At 37.8% G+C, this 20,149-nt stretch overlaps 1 protein-coding gene across 1 annotated transcript in view; it reads left to right on the top strand.

Moving 5' to 3' along the window:
- Positions 1 to 513: 513 nt before the first annotated feature.
- Positions 514 to 20,149, top strand: part of LOC120772890 (homeobox protein orthopedia) — a 58,138-nt gene continuing 38,502 nt past the window's right edge. The window contains exons 1-2 of the mRNA XM_040101760.1: positions 514 to 695; positions 3,612 to 3,914. Coding sequence (XP_039957694.1) covers positions 3,884 to 3,914 — 31 coding nt within the window. The 5' untranslated portion in view covers positions 514 to 695; positions 3,612 to 3,883. The remainder of the gene's footprint in view (positions 696 to 3,611; positions 3,915 to 20,149) is intronic.

Below are 20,149 nucleotides of genomic sequence, written 5' to 3'. Positions count from 1 at the left end.
GAATGTGGTTGTTGCTGCTGACGCGGCAGTGCCGAGAATTTGTTGGATTTAATTAAAAGTGTCAATTAAATTATAACCGTGAATTAAGTAGTCGATTCAACCGCAGACGAAATAAAGAGTGCGCTTCTAGTGGAGCGGCGGTAGGGTGCAACAGACGAAAGGCGCATGCTGCTGGTGTTTTGAAAGTGTGTTAATGACTTGGCGCACGAAAAGCGTTTACAAAAACAAAGCTAATTTTTGAACCATAAAAATAATAATGACAGAAGTGCAAATATAAATCAATAAAATGATTGAAGCCACCAAAACTTGTGCAGCCGAATGAAAAATAATAATACCAGATAATTAAGAAATCGGTTTCATCCGTCCGGGAAGCTGAAAGGTGTGTGAAAAGCTTGAGGTTTTTGCGCCTTCAACACTCAATTCAAGTTTTGCAGCTTCGAAGGATACAAGCTCCTACTCATATGTTTATGCGGGACTCCTATGTAAGCAAATAAAAATTAAATCAAAAATAAATTAGAAAATAAAAATACCTGCACTTTGTATGTGTGGGTGTTTGAAAGCGGCTCGCACTTCCACATTTCGAATTGATGCCAATGACTCTCTTTATGTCACTTTGGAGTTGCCGGAAGTTCGCAAACATTTGATTGAATTAATTCGTGTTATGAAGGCCAGCCCGCTTGTGCGCCCAAGTCGAGGTGAGTGCGTTTAATTACAACTTAGCGCTGCCATTTCCAGGCGCTTTCATTTCATTAGCATTGTCGGTTTTATGCTACTTTTTATGACACTTGAATTGTTATCGCTTTCAGCGGCGGCTTTGATCTTTCGATTGCGTTTTATTGTGGCAGTTTGTTTATGGAAAACAAACGCCGTTGTAAATATGTATGTTTGTACCTACGTACTTCCAGATTACAAAATAGTTTACACTTAGTAAGCAGTTCATACATCATTTGTTTGCTAATAAATATTAGTATGCTTACTTGAAGCTTTCGCATTTTTTAGTTAAAGCCACAAAGGAATGACAACAAAAACAAAATTTGCAAGCGCGAAAAATTAAATAAATACTAATAATTTATTGCATATTTTTGTGTATATCAAACAACGTCTGGCCAACAAGTTATGTAACACAGGTTTTGTTTTACTAAATTTTATGTGTTATAGGTTTTGTTTTACTAAATTTTATGTGTTATATGTGCATACAAAACTATCTTATGCCGGTCTTACAAATGAGCGATATGTATATGTACATATGTATGAAGTAATTCTGTGTATTTATTGAGCAGCTTTTTTAATAGTAATACATATTTCTCTAATATTATACTTTTGATAATACCTTCTCCAATTCCATTTCGATTAGTCATCAAATAAATAAATTTCATTCTTAAAAAATTATTTTTATAAATTTTGTTAATTTCCTTTGCAGAAAAAAGAGTAATTCTTTGCAAAAAAAATTGTAAAACATTTTAAATGTTTTTACTAGATATAGTATATATTCATTTTATATCTCAAAATCGTTTAGTGGAGGCTTTTTTCACATTTTCTGATTAAACTTAAATGTAATGCAAGTTTTTTTTGAGCAGGAGAAGGTAGAGGTTTCAGAAAAGAAAAGAACAACGACTAAAGAAAGCAGACACCTTGAAAAAAAATATTATTTACTTAACATTTTTGATTTATTTATTTTTTTCATTTGTTGATTTATATTTGATGAGCACATAAAATTAATTAAAAAAGAAAAAATTTTTGATATACATATGCGTCCTTGAAGTAGATGTTGCTATCTCAATAAGAAAAATAAGGGTAGACTTTTTCAATATTTTGCAACTTTGTGAAATTTAAAAAAAAACTTTTGCACGACCTTGGTGGCCAACCGACCGGCCCAAAACGAGAAATTATCTCCTAATCGAAGTATTCTCTCAATAAATTCATTGATGAATGCAATATGTGGAAAGTGGCGCCGTCTTGTTCAAATCAAATGTCACCGAGATCATGAGCTTCAATTTCAGGCATCACATAGTCGGTTAGCATGGCGCGATAGCGGTCGCCATTGTCGGTTACGTTCTTACGGGCATTTTTCCACCGGCTTACAAACAACAACAAACCGTTGACGTCCCAAATGCGGCAATTTTGCTTGTTTGCATACCCATGGAGCCAGAAATTATTCTAATCGCTGAACGAAGTTCGGCTTGAAAACGTATTTTCTTGGATCAAGAGCCCATAGAGCGAAGCGATATCGTTTGGGAAGGTCGAGGGACTTCAACTCTTGCAAAAGCTGTATTTTCTACGCTTTCAATTTATGATCTGGACGTAAAATGCGCCAAGTCGTTCCCTACGTCAAACCGAGTACTCTCTTTGCTACGGCTGCTATATGTTCACTGCGTGTTGGACGTGGTTTATTCGGTCGAATATTATATAGTAATGAATGCTGGGTCTCAGATGGGCGATGATATTGCGAATAGTACGTTCAGTTTGTCGATTATGTTGACCATAAGTTAAGCGAAGCGTGTGCAATACATTCTTTACGGAATAAAGTTTGGCTTGTTACGACTGACGCGTGATCTGTCAAAAAGAGGCTAAAGAAATACTTGGATCGCCTGTTAGTTTCGAGAAAAATGCGTATTGTCCTTTCGAGTTGGCACAACACTAAAACGGTTGTAACTACGAAAATTATTTCAATTTTGAAAAATCATTTTAAGGGTATATTTTTGATTATTTAAACTATCGAATATTTATTTTCTTCTTTTAAATTTCTGCACTAGAATACTCGCTTAAAAAAAAACATATTATGTAACGCGATTAGTTTTTATTGAAAATAGTGTGATTTGTTAAGCCAAAATAAGATTAAAGAATAAATATTTTAAATCAAAAATATTATTAGAATATAAAAAAAGCCAATTGGGGTAAATTTCGTGAAAGACGTATTCTTTTCGTAAAATATAAAAATAAAAACCAAAAACCTATTTATTTGAATTTTTTACATACATTTTGAGGTTATGTGAAAAAGATGCACATACAAAATTTGTAGATCTTTTTATTAGCTACACTTTGCCATTCAACTTTTTTCAATAAGACTCGCAGTTTTGCTGCAAATCAATAAAAATCGCTTGTAACCCTTAAAATCTCAAACATACACCCCCCACCATCCACTTCCCGACCTTAGATTGCGCGTATATTATTTTTCCATTAATGTTTTGTTACTTTATCTTGCTTTTCCAATGGGTTTGATACTACCAAAATTATCAACCAAGTCTTTAAGTGTTAAGTATTGACAAAAACACGAAATATATAAAGAGTATAATGAGTAGTCGAAAACGTCTTTTCGTATTTTGTCAATAGATGCCGTTGCAATCGCATAACTCAAGTGCTACCAATCACATTGTGTCATACCATTTAGTGTTGAAACAGATTTTAAGCTTCATTCAACTAAAAACAATTAAATCCGGGGAAGTTGAGGTAGAAGATTGATTAGAAATACAAGACATTTTCGAATACCTAATACTATTAAACTTGAATAATATTTAAAAAATTATACATTATATTATATTATGAACTACATTGCAAAAAAATACATATTTTAATATTTTTCGAAATGCTAACTGCACACTTTTCTTTTGCAGAACGATTCCCTTGAAATGTAGTGCCGTCGCGCCAAGCTTTTCGGCACACGAACTGTGATAAAACATGTATACGACCGATTAACTTCTCTGAAAATAATTACGAAGCAACTACCAACACACTACCACACACACGTAAACCGTTATTCAATCGAATTGAATACGCTAGAAAAAGTACCGAGAACTCACGACAGAAATTTCAATACCAAAATCAACGCGTTAAGCGGAAAACCGGCAAGCTGTCTGCGCTATCGATTCGGAACTTTTCAGCAAACATGCTGAACAATCTGGGCGCCAATGTTCTGGGTAAGTTGGAGCGCAAATATTTAACGATCAATAGGTAAACTCATAAATATTTGATATTCGAAATGTGTATTGGAATATTTCATACGAACTCAATTAACGGCTCATAAACGAAATGCAAATCGTCTAAAGACGACGCTGTAAACGGTTAGTTTTCGTGTGGGTGTTTAGGCTGCGGTGTTGTTGTAGTTGTTATTTTTTTCATTTTGTGTGTCTTCAAGCAAACATACATAATTAAGATCGCCCGGAGAATTACGCTAATCAATAATAATGTTTCAATTTAGCAATAGCGCAACAATAACAACAATAAGCCAGCTACACCGAAGACAACAAGCAAATTAAACTAATTTTTTGTGCATACGCAGTGTCATGCGTGCGTGTGTGTGTTTGCGATTCCCACACCAATCCACAGGTGGTCAAGCGCTCAGGACCGCTGGAATTATAATCAACTTAATCAGCGCTAAATGGCGGATAATTGAGCGGCGGCAAGTGTGTGTGTCAATACAAGCGCCGTGGTGTGAGTGTGCCTAGACCGGATCCAGTAAATGGATCGAATCGGAGCTGAAGCGCACCGATCGCTGCTGGCAGACGCGTTCCGGTTCAGTGGCGGCTGTTTGCCGATGTCACAACCATTTAGCAGTGCGCCTGGCCCACTGACTCCGTTCCATGGGTGGGCGACCACTTGCCCGTCCACTTACCACCGTTTATCGCCAAAGCCAAACATTGACGGCGGTGTTAATTGTAATAATTGCTCGGCTCAATAATTGTGGAAATTATTTTAATGCAAATTACAACTGATTGTATAAATTATACAATATTAACTTCTTCTTACCGCAATGTTAATGATTTTTAAACACTTTCGTTTTCGACAAAATCACCACCTACCATCTATACATACATACTTGTATATATGTTATATTATATACAGTTACGTATATAAATTAATGTAAATTGCAAAAACACACACGCGGGCTTCCAGTGGCCTTTACACGCATAATGCAACAATCGTAGTTGTTGTTGTATTTGCTTATATGTGCACTTGTTGACTGCTCCATTTGTTGCAGCAACGCTTGGCCGCTGCTGCCGGCCGATTCTGCGCTTTTACCAGCCACTTTACGGGCCAACTGCAGCGGCCGTATATTTTATAAAATTCAAGTGCCGTTTTTTCAACTAGTAATTAATTACTTTAATTTGTTCGATTATTAATTTATTGCACATTTTTTCGAGCACACGCTCGAACACTTCGCTGGCAGCACACCGCATACAAGTGTATATTATGTACGCTGGTCAATAACTATTGCGTGTAACTGTGCATGTTTGTGTGTGTGTGCCGTCGATAGTGCGAGCGTTGCATTTTTATAACCTTTACGTATTGCTTGTGGTGCAAATATTATATTTGACAATTTATGGCTTTCGCGCCGAACGCGTTGCTCAGCAATATAAGAAGTAAGGCTAGAGCGAAATTTTATTATTTATGTTTAATATTTTTTATCGAAATCTGTAAATTTTGTGTAGAATCAATTTTTCACTTTGAAAATATTCCATTGAAAATCGACTTACTATTTCGAGTAAAAAATAGTAAGACTTTTTCCGCAATTTTAAAATTCTTAATTTATTGTTCAAAATCTGTGTCGTCTCCCTCAAAGTAAACCTTGGTCACAATACACTTATGACAACGTTTTTTCCAATCCTCGAAACAGTTGTTAAAGTCAATTTCGAGTATAACCTTCAATATATGTACATACGTAGCGATTCACCTTTAATGTCTTCAATTGACTCAAAACAGTTTTCCTGGAGCAGTCGTTCGAGTTTGCTGAATAGCCAGAAGTCACACGAGGCCAAATGCGATGAATACAGTGGTTGCGGCACGACATTGGTTGAAAATATGGTGAAAAACTCATGAAGAATAAATGCAGTATGTAACGGTGCATTGATGGTGGTGCAAAAACAAAGAGTTTTCGGCCCAGAATTCCGGCCTCTTTTTACGAATAACGGATAATACTCCTTGTTGATAGTTTGGCCTGAATTAGGTATATACCACACATCGATAATCGAGGAAAACTGTCATCATAACTTTGATTTTTGACCTTTTTTGACGAGGTTTTTTCGGCTTCGGCTCAGCTTTACCACGATGTTCGGTCGATTGATTGTCTGTTCCCGGGTCATAAGCATACGCCAAAGTTGATCGCTAGTAATAATACGTGTTATGACATCCTGGTAATCAGAAAGCATTGTTTCACAGACGTTAACGCGACGCTGTTTTTCAAAAAAATTGAGTGATTTTGGAAGCAATAGTGCGTTTACTCTTCTTAGACCTACATAATTTTTTGAAATTGTTTTGACTAATCCTTCCGATATTCCAACGAAGCCAGTAACATTTCTGACCGACAACCACCGATTCTTAAGCACCAATGTCTTTATTTTGATGACGTTTTGATCATCAGAATCACCTTTTCAAAAGGATCTCTATAGATCTTTAACTGCATAAGACATAATCCTTTGTATGTTATTGTATGTACATACATTTTTAGCAAAAAGGCGTCGCCCCCAATGTAAAATGAAGTTTCGAGAAAAAGGCTTTTAAAGGTTAAATCTTAGTTTGCTGAGCGGACTGACCCGAACGCTTCGACACCACTGTGGATGGGATTTCTTTTTTTACTATTCTATCAGTAGAATGATGATTTTGGGAATCGAAAGTGTACTTTAAGCTAAAAAAAACCGAGTTTTTGAATATTTTAGACGGGCTTGATTATTTAATATCGTTTCTGCTAATTTGACAATGTAAACGTATGGGTGAAGAGTAAGGAATTGGACAAAGCCGGTCTTTACTTTTTTCCAAACATAAAAAAATATTAGTTTAGACTAGGAGTGCATTTTTTTTTAAAGAAGATTGAGAAAGACACTAGTAGTTTTGGACAATTTCTGATATTTAAAAACATATTTAAATTGTTGGCATACTATTGGATAACCAAAAAAGTATTTTCGTATTTTGTCAATAGATGCCGTTGAAGTCTTATATCTCTAGTGCCACCAATTATGACATTGTGTCATACCATATAGTGTTGAAAAGGTGAGATTTTAAGCTTCATTTAACCAAAAACTTAAATTCGGAGATGTTAAAAAAAAGTTACAGCTTTTCAAAAATAAGTGAAAATAATGAAGAAATCCGCGATATTTTGAAATTTTTCTATAAAAAAGGGAGAATGCCACGCAGACCAACAATGAAATGTGTGAATTTTACGTAGACGATGTTGTATCACTTCGTGTAGCACAACAATGGTTCGCTCGCTTCCGTTCTGGAAATTTCGACGAGAAAGATGCATCTCGCTCTGGTCGATATATCGTTGAAAAAGTCGATGAAATTATGAAAAAGATTGACCAGAACAATCTCATAAACAGCCATGACATCGCTAAGGAACTTAACATTCATCATCAAATGGTTTTGAACCATTTAAAAAAGGCTGGCTACAAAAAGAAGCTCAATGTTTGGATACCACATGAATTGTCTGTGAAGAGTTTAATGGACCGAATTAACAACTGCGATTCCTTGCTGAAACGAAATTGTGGTGGGATTGGAAAGGAATCATCTAGCCCGGTCGAACGATTTATTCTAAATTTTACTGTCAACAACTGCAGAGATTGAAGCAACAATCAAAAAAAAGCGGCAGAACTGATCAACAGAAAGGGCTTCGTCTTCCTTCAGGACGACGCTAGACCAAACACATCCTTGATGACTCAGCAAAAATTGGGAGAGCTTGGCTGGGAAGTTTTATGCATCCACCCTTCACCATCCGACAATTATTTGATTCGGTCAATGCAGAACTCCCTTAATGGAGTCAATTTGGCTTCAAGAGAAGCCTGGTGAAATTACTTACGCAGTTTTTTTGCGAAAAATCAGAAAACTTTTACACTTATTGAATACATATTTGGTTCATTAAAGTTCATTATAAATATAAACCAAAATAAGTTGAAGTTTAATTAGAAATACGAAATGACTTTTTCGACTACCCAATATATTGGAAACGTTTGGAAGACAATTTTGAATACTAAGAAGGTTTTGACCTAGTTTTTTTTTTAAAGATTAGAGTGTTTTATCCGTAAATCATTTAAGTTCCAATAAAATATAGTTAAAAACAGTAAGACTATTTAACATAAAGTCTGTTGCATTTATCCCAAAAATGGCTTCCGCAATGCAGATGGAATTAGCCGAAAAGCGGTTCTAACAACAGTTATGCATGCAAATTTTATTCCGGAATGTTTGTAATGACAAATTATATAACAGCAAACAGCTTCCATATTATACAAAAACAATAACTTTCCACATATGTATTGTTGGTACGCGTGGTACACGTTTGTTGCCAAGCCTTTTTTAAGGTAATAAATTTCCTAATCCTTTGATCCGGCAGCAGCAGCCACAACAAAGTCACAAAGCCTAGTTTTACGACAATGAAAATTTACATTTTTCGAAATCGCTCAACGCCATCACCATAGCAGCGCGCGCACAGTGGTGCATATTGTACAAATCCTAGCTAAAATTGCAATTTGCTCGGCAGGCACTTGTGGACGCAGGTACTCGAGCCGAAACATTGCCACCAATTAAAAGCCATTTGCATAACCAGCCGGTCTTTTGTTGCTTGTTGTTGTTGTTAGGAATGGTGAACATTTTCGAAAATGCACAAACACCAATTGAAATCCCGTTTTGTGTGTAGCGGCAGTGCCAAAAATTTGCATTTTCCCTGCTTTGCCGCCTAAATTGCTGCAACATTTTTATTCGGCGTGGAAATGCTGGCTGTGCCTGCAGCGCGCTCGCTACATTTGTTGTTACCGTCAGTATTAAGTGAAAATTCCACGATTTATTCTATGTAAAAACTTTTTAATGCCACCGACAGCCGACAACAGCAGTGAGTGAGTGGCACAGCGAGTGAACCGACTGAAATGGCGTCAACAAGCCGACTGGCAACGGTGAGTGCGAGTGCCATTGATTGCCAACTGCCGCAAGTCTGTTTGTGCCACGACGTTTATGCCAGCGCTGCTGTTGTTGGCAGGCGCAAAAGGATTAATTAAATTAATTTCACAATTGCATTTGTAATTCGTTGGACTTAATTTTACGCACCGCTTGCTGTTGTGCACCGTTATGTGCACATATGAGCCGCTTCATGCTCCATGCGCGTTTACCGGTTTCGCTTTTGTTGTTGTTGTTGCCTTGTTGATTTGCCGCTATTTTCTACGCAGCGATTTCCAAATCGGCCATTTTGGAAAATTTCCTGCAATTTCGGCTCGCAAATTTTTTCCGTGTGCTTTGGCAGCTTACCGCAGCTCGGAATATGCCGAGCATTTGCGCTGCCACACTTTCCGCGTGCGCCGCACTTGTAGCGAATTTTCGAAAATTGCCCAAATTGTTCGCTATAAATTCTCATTTGGCAAATTCGTAATTAATTAATCGTTTTATGCGGTTTGTGCGGCAATGCAGCACGCGTCCGCAAAGATGCAACAGCAACAGCTGCGCTGTTTGGCTTTGGCTTTGGCGATCTGCTGTTGCGGCTGATAATTTATGCGTTTTTAAGCGTTGCCGCAATAAAATTGGCTACTCAAATTGCTGCGCGACAATCGCAGTGGTTCATAGCGGAGCTTAGTAGCGGGTGTGTGCTCTTGATTTCATATTTCCGTAATTTTGATATCTTCAGGTGTGCTCAGAAGAATTTGAACCTTTAAGAGCTTAAATCCGTCTTATCTGTCATGAGTTGCTAGCTTTTAGTCATTAAGTTGTCTAATGAAATGTTAATGGTAACAATTAGTCGGAAATTGCTCTTATGTAAATATGGTAGTTCATCATTATTTCTTCAACAAAAAGGTAGTTTTTAGCTATGTAATATTGTGAGCAAAGATAGTAAGACTTTGCAATTTAAATTTCGTCCAAAAACCCATTCGTCGAAATATGTTTTTTCTAAGTTGGTATGAATGTCAGTGACATCTGTGCCACATATCATATCAAAGTAATCATTAGTGTTTAGTACACGCTTGTATTTCTGGAGTATGTACATAAAGTGCATTCGGCATTTTTTACAAAGAAGTTCCATTAAATTTTGTGTGGGGAATCAAAGTTCTGGTAGAATGTTGGAAAAGGCTGTCGGTGATGTAAGTTTTTTGCGATCAACTGTTTTTGATTGTTACAAATTATTCAAAGAGGGTCGAGAACGCGTTGACGACGAACCGCGTCCAGGACGGCTATCAACATCAATTGATGATCAACACGTCAATAAAATAAAGGAACTGGTGCTTGAGAATCCACGATTAACAGTTAAAGATCTTACTGGCATCCTTAGAATATCGGAAGGATCAGTCGAAACCAATTTGAAAGCTTATTTGGACCCACGAAATGTGAAATCACGATCGGTTACAAAATCACTAAAAAAAAAACAACAGCCACGCGTTAACGTCTGTGTAACAATGCTTTCTGATCACCAGGATATCATGAACCGATTATTAATGGTCATGAGTCTTGGATCAATGCTTACGAATCAGAAACAGATGACCAATCGGCCGAATATCGTGGTAAAGCTGAGCCAAAACCGAAAAAAACTACGTCAAAGCAAGTCAAAAATTAAGGTTTTGCTGACAGTTTTATTCGATTATCAAGGTGTGGTGCACTCTGAATTCGATCCGACCGGCCAAACTGTCAAAAAGGGATACTATTTGAGTGTTGTGCGACGTTTGCGCGAAGTTATTCGTTAAAGGAGGCCGGAATTATGGGCCGACAACTTTTGGTTTTTGCACTCCACAATGCAGTGTCTCATACTGCAACGATTCTTCGTGAGTTTTTCGTCAAATTTTTGACCAATATCGTACCACAACCACCGTATTTGCCTGATTTAGCTCTGTGTGACTTCTGGCTATTAAACGAATCAAATGACCGTTTTGAGCAATATGTTTGGAGATTATAGCTACACTTTGGATAATAATCTGTACTAAATTTCGTAAAGATATCTTCTTAAATAAAAGTGTTTTTTTAAACAAGAACTTGATTTTGATCGGTCAGTTTTTATGGTAGCTTTATGTTATAGTGGCCCGATTACAGTGATTCCAAGAAATAAGCAGCTTTTTGAGCAAAACGGAAGTTTGCAAAATTTTAGATAGATAGATTAGAACGATATCCCAAAAACTGAGGAACCAGGTCACCTATCTATAGACAGAGAGACTTACAGACGTACGAGCATGCCTAAATCGACTCAATAATCAGTTCTGAGTGTTCTAAACTTGGCTGTCTTTGAGATCAAATGATTAAATGTTTGCAAAATTCTCAATGCAGACATCAGCTAATTGCGCTTCCTTTGGCGAGGTACAAAAAAGATACAGCAACAAATTGCGACTCTTCAACTTAAGTTTTCCATGATCGGAATAAGGTTCCGCTGCAACATTTTCACATATTTGTGCAAGTGTGATTCAGAAAAGGCTAAAAAATGTTGAATAAACTCACGTTTAACGTGTTGACCTCTTTCCAACATCATTGGAGACCAACTGCACGCAATGACCGCTTGGGGCCACATAGAAGACTCCCTTGGACGCACACAGCGTCTACAAGTCGCAGTCTCCCCAGCACCAGCACTGACGTCAAGTGAAAACTGTGCAGTTAAACAAATGTTTGTATGCATGTGTGTGTGTGTTAGCCATAATGTTTGACTACCAAAAATATAAAGTACGAAGTTGTAGGAAAGCAACGCGGCGGCGACCACAAAATATTATTAGAATATCACTCACACCTGACACCGCACCCATAATTTGTTAATCACGATTTTGCGGCAAGCAAACAGTGGCAGCAATTTAATGCGAACGCGCACACACACATACAAACCCACACGAATTGTTCCACTCTCCGTTTTATAGTGAGTGTGTGTAGATGGGTGTCTAAGCGCGAATGCGAACAGGCAGACACGAAACATACGAAAAGCTTTTTCTCACATGCCCCTCTTCTTATTGGCGGTGCTGGAGTTGGCGTTGCGCGTTTTTTCACGCCATCGGTCTGCCAACGCCGCTGGGCATTAGAAGCGCAGCGCTTTCTTATGGTCAGCACACACACACACACACATTTGCATGTGTGACGTTCATGGAGAAATATGCGCGAGCACAAGTTTCAAGAATAAACCGCGAAAAATCGCAAGACTCAATGAACTCACGACTGAAAAACGGGCATGAAGGGGGCCAGAGGTGCTATGCGAAACCGTAGCTCATGCGGCAAAGCTAAGCAAACTCACGAAATGTATAGAAAGCCAAAGCAAAGCAGGATGTGTGCGCATCCACGCCAATAAATCGATTTTCAGCATTTTGTGGAATAAAGTGTGACTTGGAATTTTAGAAATTGCACTTAAAGAGTGTTGAAAAGAAGAAGCAAATAATGACAAACTAAGGGTGGTAAAGGTGAAAAAGCAGAACTGATTAAAAGAAGAAAGGATGGGCTAAGTTATGGTGTAAGCGAACACTTTATCAAAATTCGTAAGGAATAAAGCCGGACAAGTGTTGTCTGGTGTTGACCGATAATGGATTTGCCCCTTTTTGTCGTAAGGACATACTGTTATCATAGAAAGTTTCTCTCCGAATTTCTTTGATATAACTTAAAGTTCAGCCGATATTTTCGGCAAAAAGTCAGCCATAGGCATGATGTTCATATATTCGGTATTTGGGGCCTTAAAAAGTTATAACACACTGCGGAGCTGCTATAAGAATTTGCCATGAGAAAATTTAGGCGGAAGCCAGATATCATATGCCCATACTTTCTGCTGATACTTGCGACACAAATCTTTTGCATGGATATACTTTCAAAAACAAATCGCCTCTTCCCTGTGATTTTAATATATGTAAATAATCTTATAGCAATTACGCATCTGAAGAACAACAAAGCGGCGGGAGCCGATGGATTGCCAACCGAAAGCATGTCGAACGATTGGAATTTAAGTGTGCTCTACCTAATCCGAAAAAAGGGAGACCCCACAATCTACGCCAACTACCATGGGATAAGCCTCCTCAACATCGCGTATAAGGTTCTATCGAGCGTATTGTGTGAAAGATTAAAGCCCACCGTCAACAAACTGATTGGACCTTATCATTGTGGCTTCAACACCCGCGCCGTTAGTTCTGCTTTCTCCAGGCTGGACAAGGAAGCACAGAAAATGGGTCTGGCAGTGAACGAGGTCAAGACGAAATATCTCCTGCCATCAAACAAACAGTCGTCGCACTCGCGACTTGGCCTCCACGTCACTATTGACGGTGGTAACTTCGTCTATCTTGAAACCAGTAGCAACACCTAAGTAGGCAATTGAGAAATATAGTCCTCTCTCGACGAACAAAAGTCAAACTCTATAAGTCACTCATTATTCCAGTCCTGCTATATGGTGCAGAGGAATGGATGATAACAACATCTGATAAGTAGACGGTACGAATTTTCGAGAGAAAGGTTCTCCGGAAGATTTATGGTCCTTTGCGCGTTGGTCACGGCATATATCTCATTCGATGGAACGATGAGCTGTAATAGACAGCGGCTACGCTGGCTATGTTATGTTGTCCGAATGGGCGAAAGCACTCCAGCTCTGAAAGTATTCGACGCAGTACCCGCCGGGGAAAGCAGAGAAAGAGGAAGACCTCTACTTCGTTGGAAAGATTAGATGGAGAAGGACCTGGCTTCGCTTGGAATCTCCAATTGGCACCACGCAGCGAAAAGAAAAAACGACTGGTGTGCTGTTTTAACTCGGTTATAATCGCGTCAGTGTCTACGCCAGTAAAGAAGAGAAAATAACCTTATATCTATCTCAATTACATCTCTACAAAAGTAAGAACCGATGAAATGAGAATGTACTTATTACTGATTAGATTTTTTAATTGACTAAGCATCGCTTGCCATTGTCTTTGCTTTTGTACGCTTAGTGATGATTATTTGAATGAGCAGAGTGTGTCTAAAAAATGAAGTATTGCAAAACTTTGCATACCCTGACAAAAGTACACTAACTAACGAACGCAAAATGCAAAAAGTGCATAAAAGCATTCAAACACGAATTGCACGCCAACAAGCTTTTGGAATTTTCGGTTGCATTCGCAGCTTGGTGAAATATTTGAGCGACGTGTTTTGGAAATTCATTAATCATTTGTTTATTGATTATTTACCGTCAATATTTGCATGCAGTTTTACATTAAATGAGTTGTTGTTGTTGTTGCTTTCGCAGCAGTATTGCTAAATGTGAGCAGTTTTTTCACTGCGCGATGAGTTTTCCGGTTTGCGACTGCAGCCAAATACACTTTCAATATCGCGGAATGCAAGCGAAGATGACAACACGCAGGCGACTGTGGAAGGGGCGCGAGTGCGAGCGCGGCGGTGTGTTGTGGTTTGTGTAGACGCGGCGGAGCGGCGACGCTAATGAACAGTAGCCGCGCTGGATGTTGGTGTAAAAATTAGCACTTCGCTGGCAACTCCAATTCACGCATCATTTTATGATGCCACTACATGAGTTCGTGCCCAGTTTGTTGGGACTGTGTGGTGCGGTGTGCCAGGGCTGGGACGACTGTCAGGCGGTGGATTGTCGCCTTGGAGTGGAGCGGACGCAAGCTGATGGTTGATCATGACGCCAAGTCTTGCGACATATCTGAGTCTATATAAATGTGTGCTGTTGCTGCAATGCAGAGGTGTCACTTAGAGTTGATGTAATGTGAGTGCCACAAAAACTTGTTACGAATCCAGAACTCGTTTTTTATAATATAAAAAAAAAATTGTTTATCCGAGAAATCGATATGGACTTGATAAATTCGAAATATTTTGATTTTTTTTTTTAATTATTTTGACAATTTTGGTTTTTTAGAGATCGCAAATAATTGCTATACAACTTAGACCTTTATTTACTAAATGCATCACTGGTGAAGAGACGTGGGTTTATAAAAATGAAGTCAAAACTGCCAATAATTTAACGAATGACGCTTTAAAAGTAAGGCGACACTGAAAAAATCGAAATTCGCTGAAGGCGCTTAGTCAATGAAGTCACTGTAGGTCTTCAAAGCCGAGTTTTATAAAAAATGTATGAAAAATTGTATTATTCGTTGGCATTTTTGTACTGGCCCTACTTCAAATGCAATAATAAAGATTTGTATGAAAATATGTGGAAATGTAATTTCTAGTCAGTCCCGGTCAAATTTGATCAGATCAGCTCTAGAATTAAAATCAAGATTTTAGAGCTCTCTTTCAAAATATTTGAAACAGGAGAAAATCCAAATCTCACACACAACGCCACAAAAATTTTCACACATATACATATGTACATATATATGTATGTGTATGTATTTTTTGTAAATATTTTTTAAAACAAAGTATTCAAAACGGCAGCTTCAAAAGCTACCGAAATTTTAACAAGCTAATTCAAAAACAATAAAAATCATTGATTTTAAGACTTCACAGTACTTAACACGTCTTCATTTTATGGCACTGGAAAGTCAAAATCAAAGTCAAAGGCACAATGCCGACAGGTATATGAACTAAATGATGATAAAAGGTTCGGAGAAACAACAAAGAAAATTTTAACCAACATTTTCGTTGAATTAAAATTACATTTTTAGTGCAGCAGACTTTTTTAAGCGACAAAAAAAAATAAACTGCGATCTTTTTTTGCATTTTTTTTAAATATTAAAAATATATTAATATTAAAAATAATATATTAAATATTAAAAATATAAGAAATAAAAGAAATAAATAAACTAAAAATATTTAATTTATTTTTTTAATTTATTCACGTGTGCTCTTCCGATCTCTTTTTACTTTTTTTTTTGCTTTAATTAAATATTTTGAAATTTATTTCTTTAAAATAAAATTTTGAAATTTATCTCTTATAAAATATTTAATTTATAGCAAAAAGAAAAATATATAAAAAAAATAAAAAAATTGTATAAAACAAAATATTTTTAAATTCATTTCTTAAAATTTGTTTTGATTTTTTTTAAATAAATTTAAAATTTTTTTTTTTGAAAATTTAAAATTAAAATTTCTTAATATTTTATTTTATCCAGACATAGAAAATAACCCTGTAATTTTTTTAGTTCATTATGAAAAAAAAATCGTATGCGCACATATATACATATATGTATTATCAACATGCAACTATGATTATAATATATAATAATATAATATTGGGAAGTCGAAGAAGTCTTTTCGTACTTTGTCATTTTTTCGCTAGAGACATTATTCCATTGGTGTAAAACTTTTCTGGATTCTCGGCGAAAAACTGCGACAAGTCATTTTCATAGGCTTCTCTTGAAACCAACTTCACTCCATTAAGGGAGTTCTGCATTAACCGAAACGAATGAATCTAATGGTGCAAGGTCAAGGCTATCTCCCAGTTTTTGCCGAGTCATCAAAAATTTCTGTGGTCTAGCGTTGTCCTGATGGAAGACGAAGCCTTTTATGTTGATCAGTTCTGGCCAATTTTTTCGATTTCTTGCTGCTAGAGCAGCTCATAATTGATTATTCCCTTCCAATCCCACCAAACACTCAGCATAACTTTTCGAGGCGTCAATCCTGGCCTTGCGACTATTTGTTGAGCTTCACCACGCTTGGACCATTTTCTTTTTCGCACATTATTGTCGCATTTGATCCACTTTTCGTCTTCTGTTACCGTTTCGCTTCAGAAATAATCCAATTTCATTTCGTTTCAGCAAGAATCGCAGATGCCGGATAATTCATGTGATACTCTAACATCGGTTTTCTTTTTGTAGTCAGCCGTTCTTAAATGACTCAAACCCGTTTGATGATGACTGTTAAGTTCCATAGCGATGTCATGACTGCTTATGTGACGGTCCTAGTCAATATTTTCCGTAATTCCATCGATTTTTTCAACGATAATTTAAAAAATCTGAATAATCGGTTGTGTGGGAGATATGTGATATGTTTTTCGATCTGGCGGGTTTCGAAAAATCATCAGTTGAATATGAAAATGCATGCGTATTAAATTTTAATTGGATATCTCAAAAACTGATGAACAAATATTGTATTTGTACATGTAGAACATTTTCTTTGGCTCCCTGTAAATCAATTCGCTCTAATATGTATGCGCAGATATGTCTATTACTTGTATTTATGTATGTTTATGATTTAAGGTGCAACTTTTTGCTGACGTCAATATTGACTTTTTGTAGAAGTCTTACGAATTCGTAATGTATTTGTGCCTACGACTACACACACACGCTTATACCAAATCCTTAAGTCCGACATAATTCGAATACATTACGCTCGTGTCTTCAACGGAAATCGCACAATTTACTATTCTTCCACCTCCACAACAAAGTCAACACGAATGCGAGTGCGAGCGACTAAGTAAAGAGTAGTTTGTCCGACCTTCGCGTGGTCTCAAACAGCTCAGAGGATATTATTGAACGCCCTGTAGTTCATTTTACATAAAGCAAGGGGAATCATAGTTAAAAATTACAGTACGCAGCAAATTAAAAGACTCACTCCAGTGATGATTTTTGATCAGCTGAGAGTGGGGACTTATGTATATAACTAGTTATTGTGGACCACACGCAGTAATTAGTAGTACATATTTGAAACGGTTTTAGTTGGTATAGACTGTTTTTGACTCTTCATGCAGTAGTTGAGGTCATTGATTCAGTAAGGTCGTCTCAGACTTTAGGTCTCGTAGAACCTTGCTCCAATAATGTTTCTTCATTGTACATACATCATAGTTACTAATGTATTAAGTTAGAGCTGCTCTTCTAAATTAGAAACTGTTAAAAAGTTCATTTGTGCTTGAATTGATCTCTTTATCTGGTAAAGCTATGCTTCTGGAGCCTGTATTCTGCCCTTTAACAATTCAACCTTTCCTTAAAAATTAATTCATTCCTGCAATCTGTTCCGTTGGAAGAATTGTGTTTTTGTTCCCCTTGTCGCCTGTCGTACACACCATTGCACCACCGACTGTCGCAGAGGCTTACTTTGTCGCAGCAGTTATGGCTCGGACTGACTTGACGCGACCGAGGCGCTCGCACTTACGTGAGTTCGCATCCACCAGTGACTTGTAAATGTTTGACTTGGCCACGTTCGGTTGTAGTGAATGGCTTGGATGCCAAAAACATCATTTTAGGCACGCAAGACGCGGAAGAGTTGAGCCTAGGTTAGTTGCGCAGTAAGCGATCATCGAGTGTTGGAAACAGTTTCAATTCGAACAAAACAAATATTTGCTGTTTCTGCTGTTGGCAGTGCCTTTACTGCCGCTGCCGGCACTGCCGCAGTGACTTCACGAGCGGGCGTGCAGCGCTTCGAGCTGTTGCCGTTCAGGTGTCGGTGGTGTGATTTCACCGTTTTTTGTTGCTATTGTAAAACAGTATTTAATACGTATACGATTTTCAGCCTTCATGTATGCGTGCATGTGGCATGTGTTTGCTCAGCGCCTGGGATTGGATCGCCTCGCATGTACGTGTTAAAAAATTCCAACTCTTTGCAAGATACGGAACCACTTTCGCGTTGCTGCTGGTGAGGCTGATTTATATCCGCACTACGTTGGCACTTATGTCGGTCTCTGAGTGTGTGTGTGTGTGGGTGCTCCCGTCGCTGTTAGCATTTAACTTCTTTAACGTTATTATTGATTATTGCCGTTTTTTGTTGTTGTAATGTTTTAGTTGCGCTTGCTGTTGTTGTTGCTAATTGCGCTGGCGTTATTCTCCATTTGTATATACACTATTTTGTTATTATTGTTGTTGTTGTTGTTGCTGTGTTACCTTTTCGCCTCTGTTTGCTCACTGTGTCTTTGCCTCTTTTTTGCCGCCGCTGTCTGCGCTGTTTGTAGTTTGTAGCATCTTTGTTGTTTTTTTACGCTATGCCTCCACCATCATTGTCATTACCATCGCCATCATCAGCGCAGCCTCCGGCGTAGAAACAATGAGCGACGTTGATGGGGTTAGGCATTCGCCGCGCCGCCGCCTTCTGCGCCCTTACATCTGTATTTGGCGTTTCCTCTTCGAGTATGAGTGTGTGTGTATGTGTAGGCAGCACAGTTGTCCGTCCGCCCCATTCCGTCAGCCATCGCAAACGGCAGCGAGTGTTTGGCTGTGTCGCTTGTCAATCTTCACCTGCTTGACGGCGTTTCCAACTTCGTTCAACTGTCATCCACATGTTTCCCGTGCATTGTTGTTGCTACTGTTTTAGCGAGTTGTTTCACACACACGCACACACACACACCGAGAAGCAAACAAATAAAAAAGTGCTTGTAAGTTGTTAGCGTTTTTGCTGCCGCCACTGCCGACTACTGACTGCTGCTGTCGCGTCCGTCCGTTATTTCACTAAAGTCGCTTGTTGTTCGTGTGTGCATGCACTGTAGCACTTCGTTCTCTTCGTTCGTCTCCTTTGTTGCTGTTGCTGTTTTTGGCATCTTTTGAATGACAGGTTGTTGAAAAATTCAATTTACTTGATCGCCTCAGTGTTGCGCGATACGCGATAGTAGCGGTGTTGCTCCAACGGATTTCTCGTGCGTCATCATTACACGCGCCCAAAAACAAAAGCAATAGTGAAACAGTGCTGGGCACAGCGGACCTGTGTGTGTGTGTGCTTTCAGCGCATGGCAATTGCAATAAGCCGACTTAGTGATCGCACGCTGCAATTTTGCCTATTATATTTGGTGAATACAATATATGTACAACAACAACAACAACAATACTGTGTATAACTTTGTGTGTCACGCATCGGCAAATATGTGCAAATTCAATTAACTTTCGCCTATTAAACGCATGAGTTAATATCTGATTGATCGCTAATGAGCTGCGAGTACTTTCCAAACTAAAAGTAAATGCCAAAATAGCAACAAAAATAAAATCGAAAAATTTGTGTATTTCGGCAACTACAGAAAAACTGAAAACATTTTAAAATAATAAAAGCAATTTAAGATATTAAACAGTTCACCACAAAATTATTCTGCAGCTTATATATTTATCTGAGGTTGGTTATAACTAGTGAATCAAATAAAATAAGTAGCAAAAAAAAAAAGAATATGTTTTAGAAGTACTGATTTCATAGTTTGAAAAACATTGCTTGTTTTTCAGTTTTGGTTTAGTCGTTAATTATTGATTGTCCCACATTTTTCGATGCTCTTTCGAGTGTGCTTTTATTTGGAGGCAAACGAAATAAGGAAATGGAAAGGATCATTATCAAAAAATCTGTAGAAAAAAATTGCGACTGTTGTGCTAGGATATCTGTGCGGTATTTGAGGTGTTCTGATTTCGAATAT

Source organism: Bactrocera tryoni, chromosome 3 (assembly GCF_016617805.1).
Source record: "Bactrocera tryoni isolate S06 chromosome 3, CSIRO_BtryS06_freeze2, whole genome shotgun sequence".
Taxonomy (NCBI): Eukaryota; Metazoa; Arthropoda; class Insecta; order Diptera; family Tephritidae; genus Bactrocera; species Bactrocera tryoni.
Note: the sequence above shows the minus strand (reverse complement) of the source record. Positions and strands in the feature narration are given on the sequence as shown.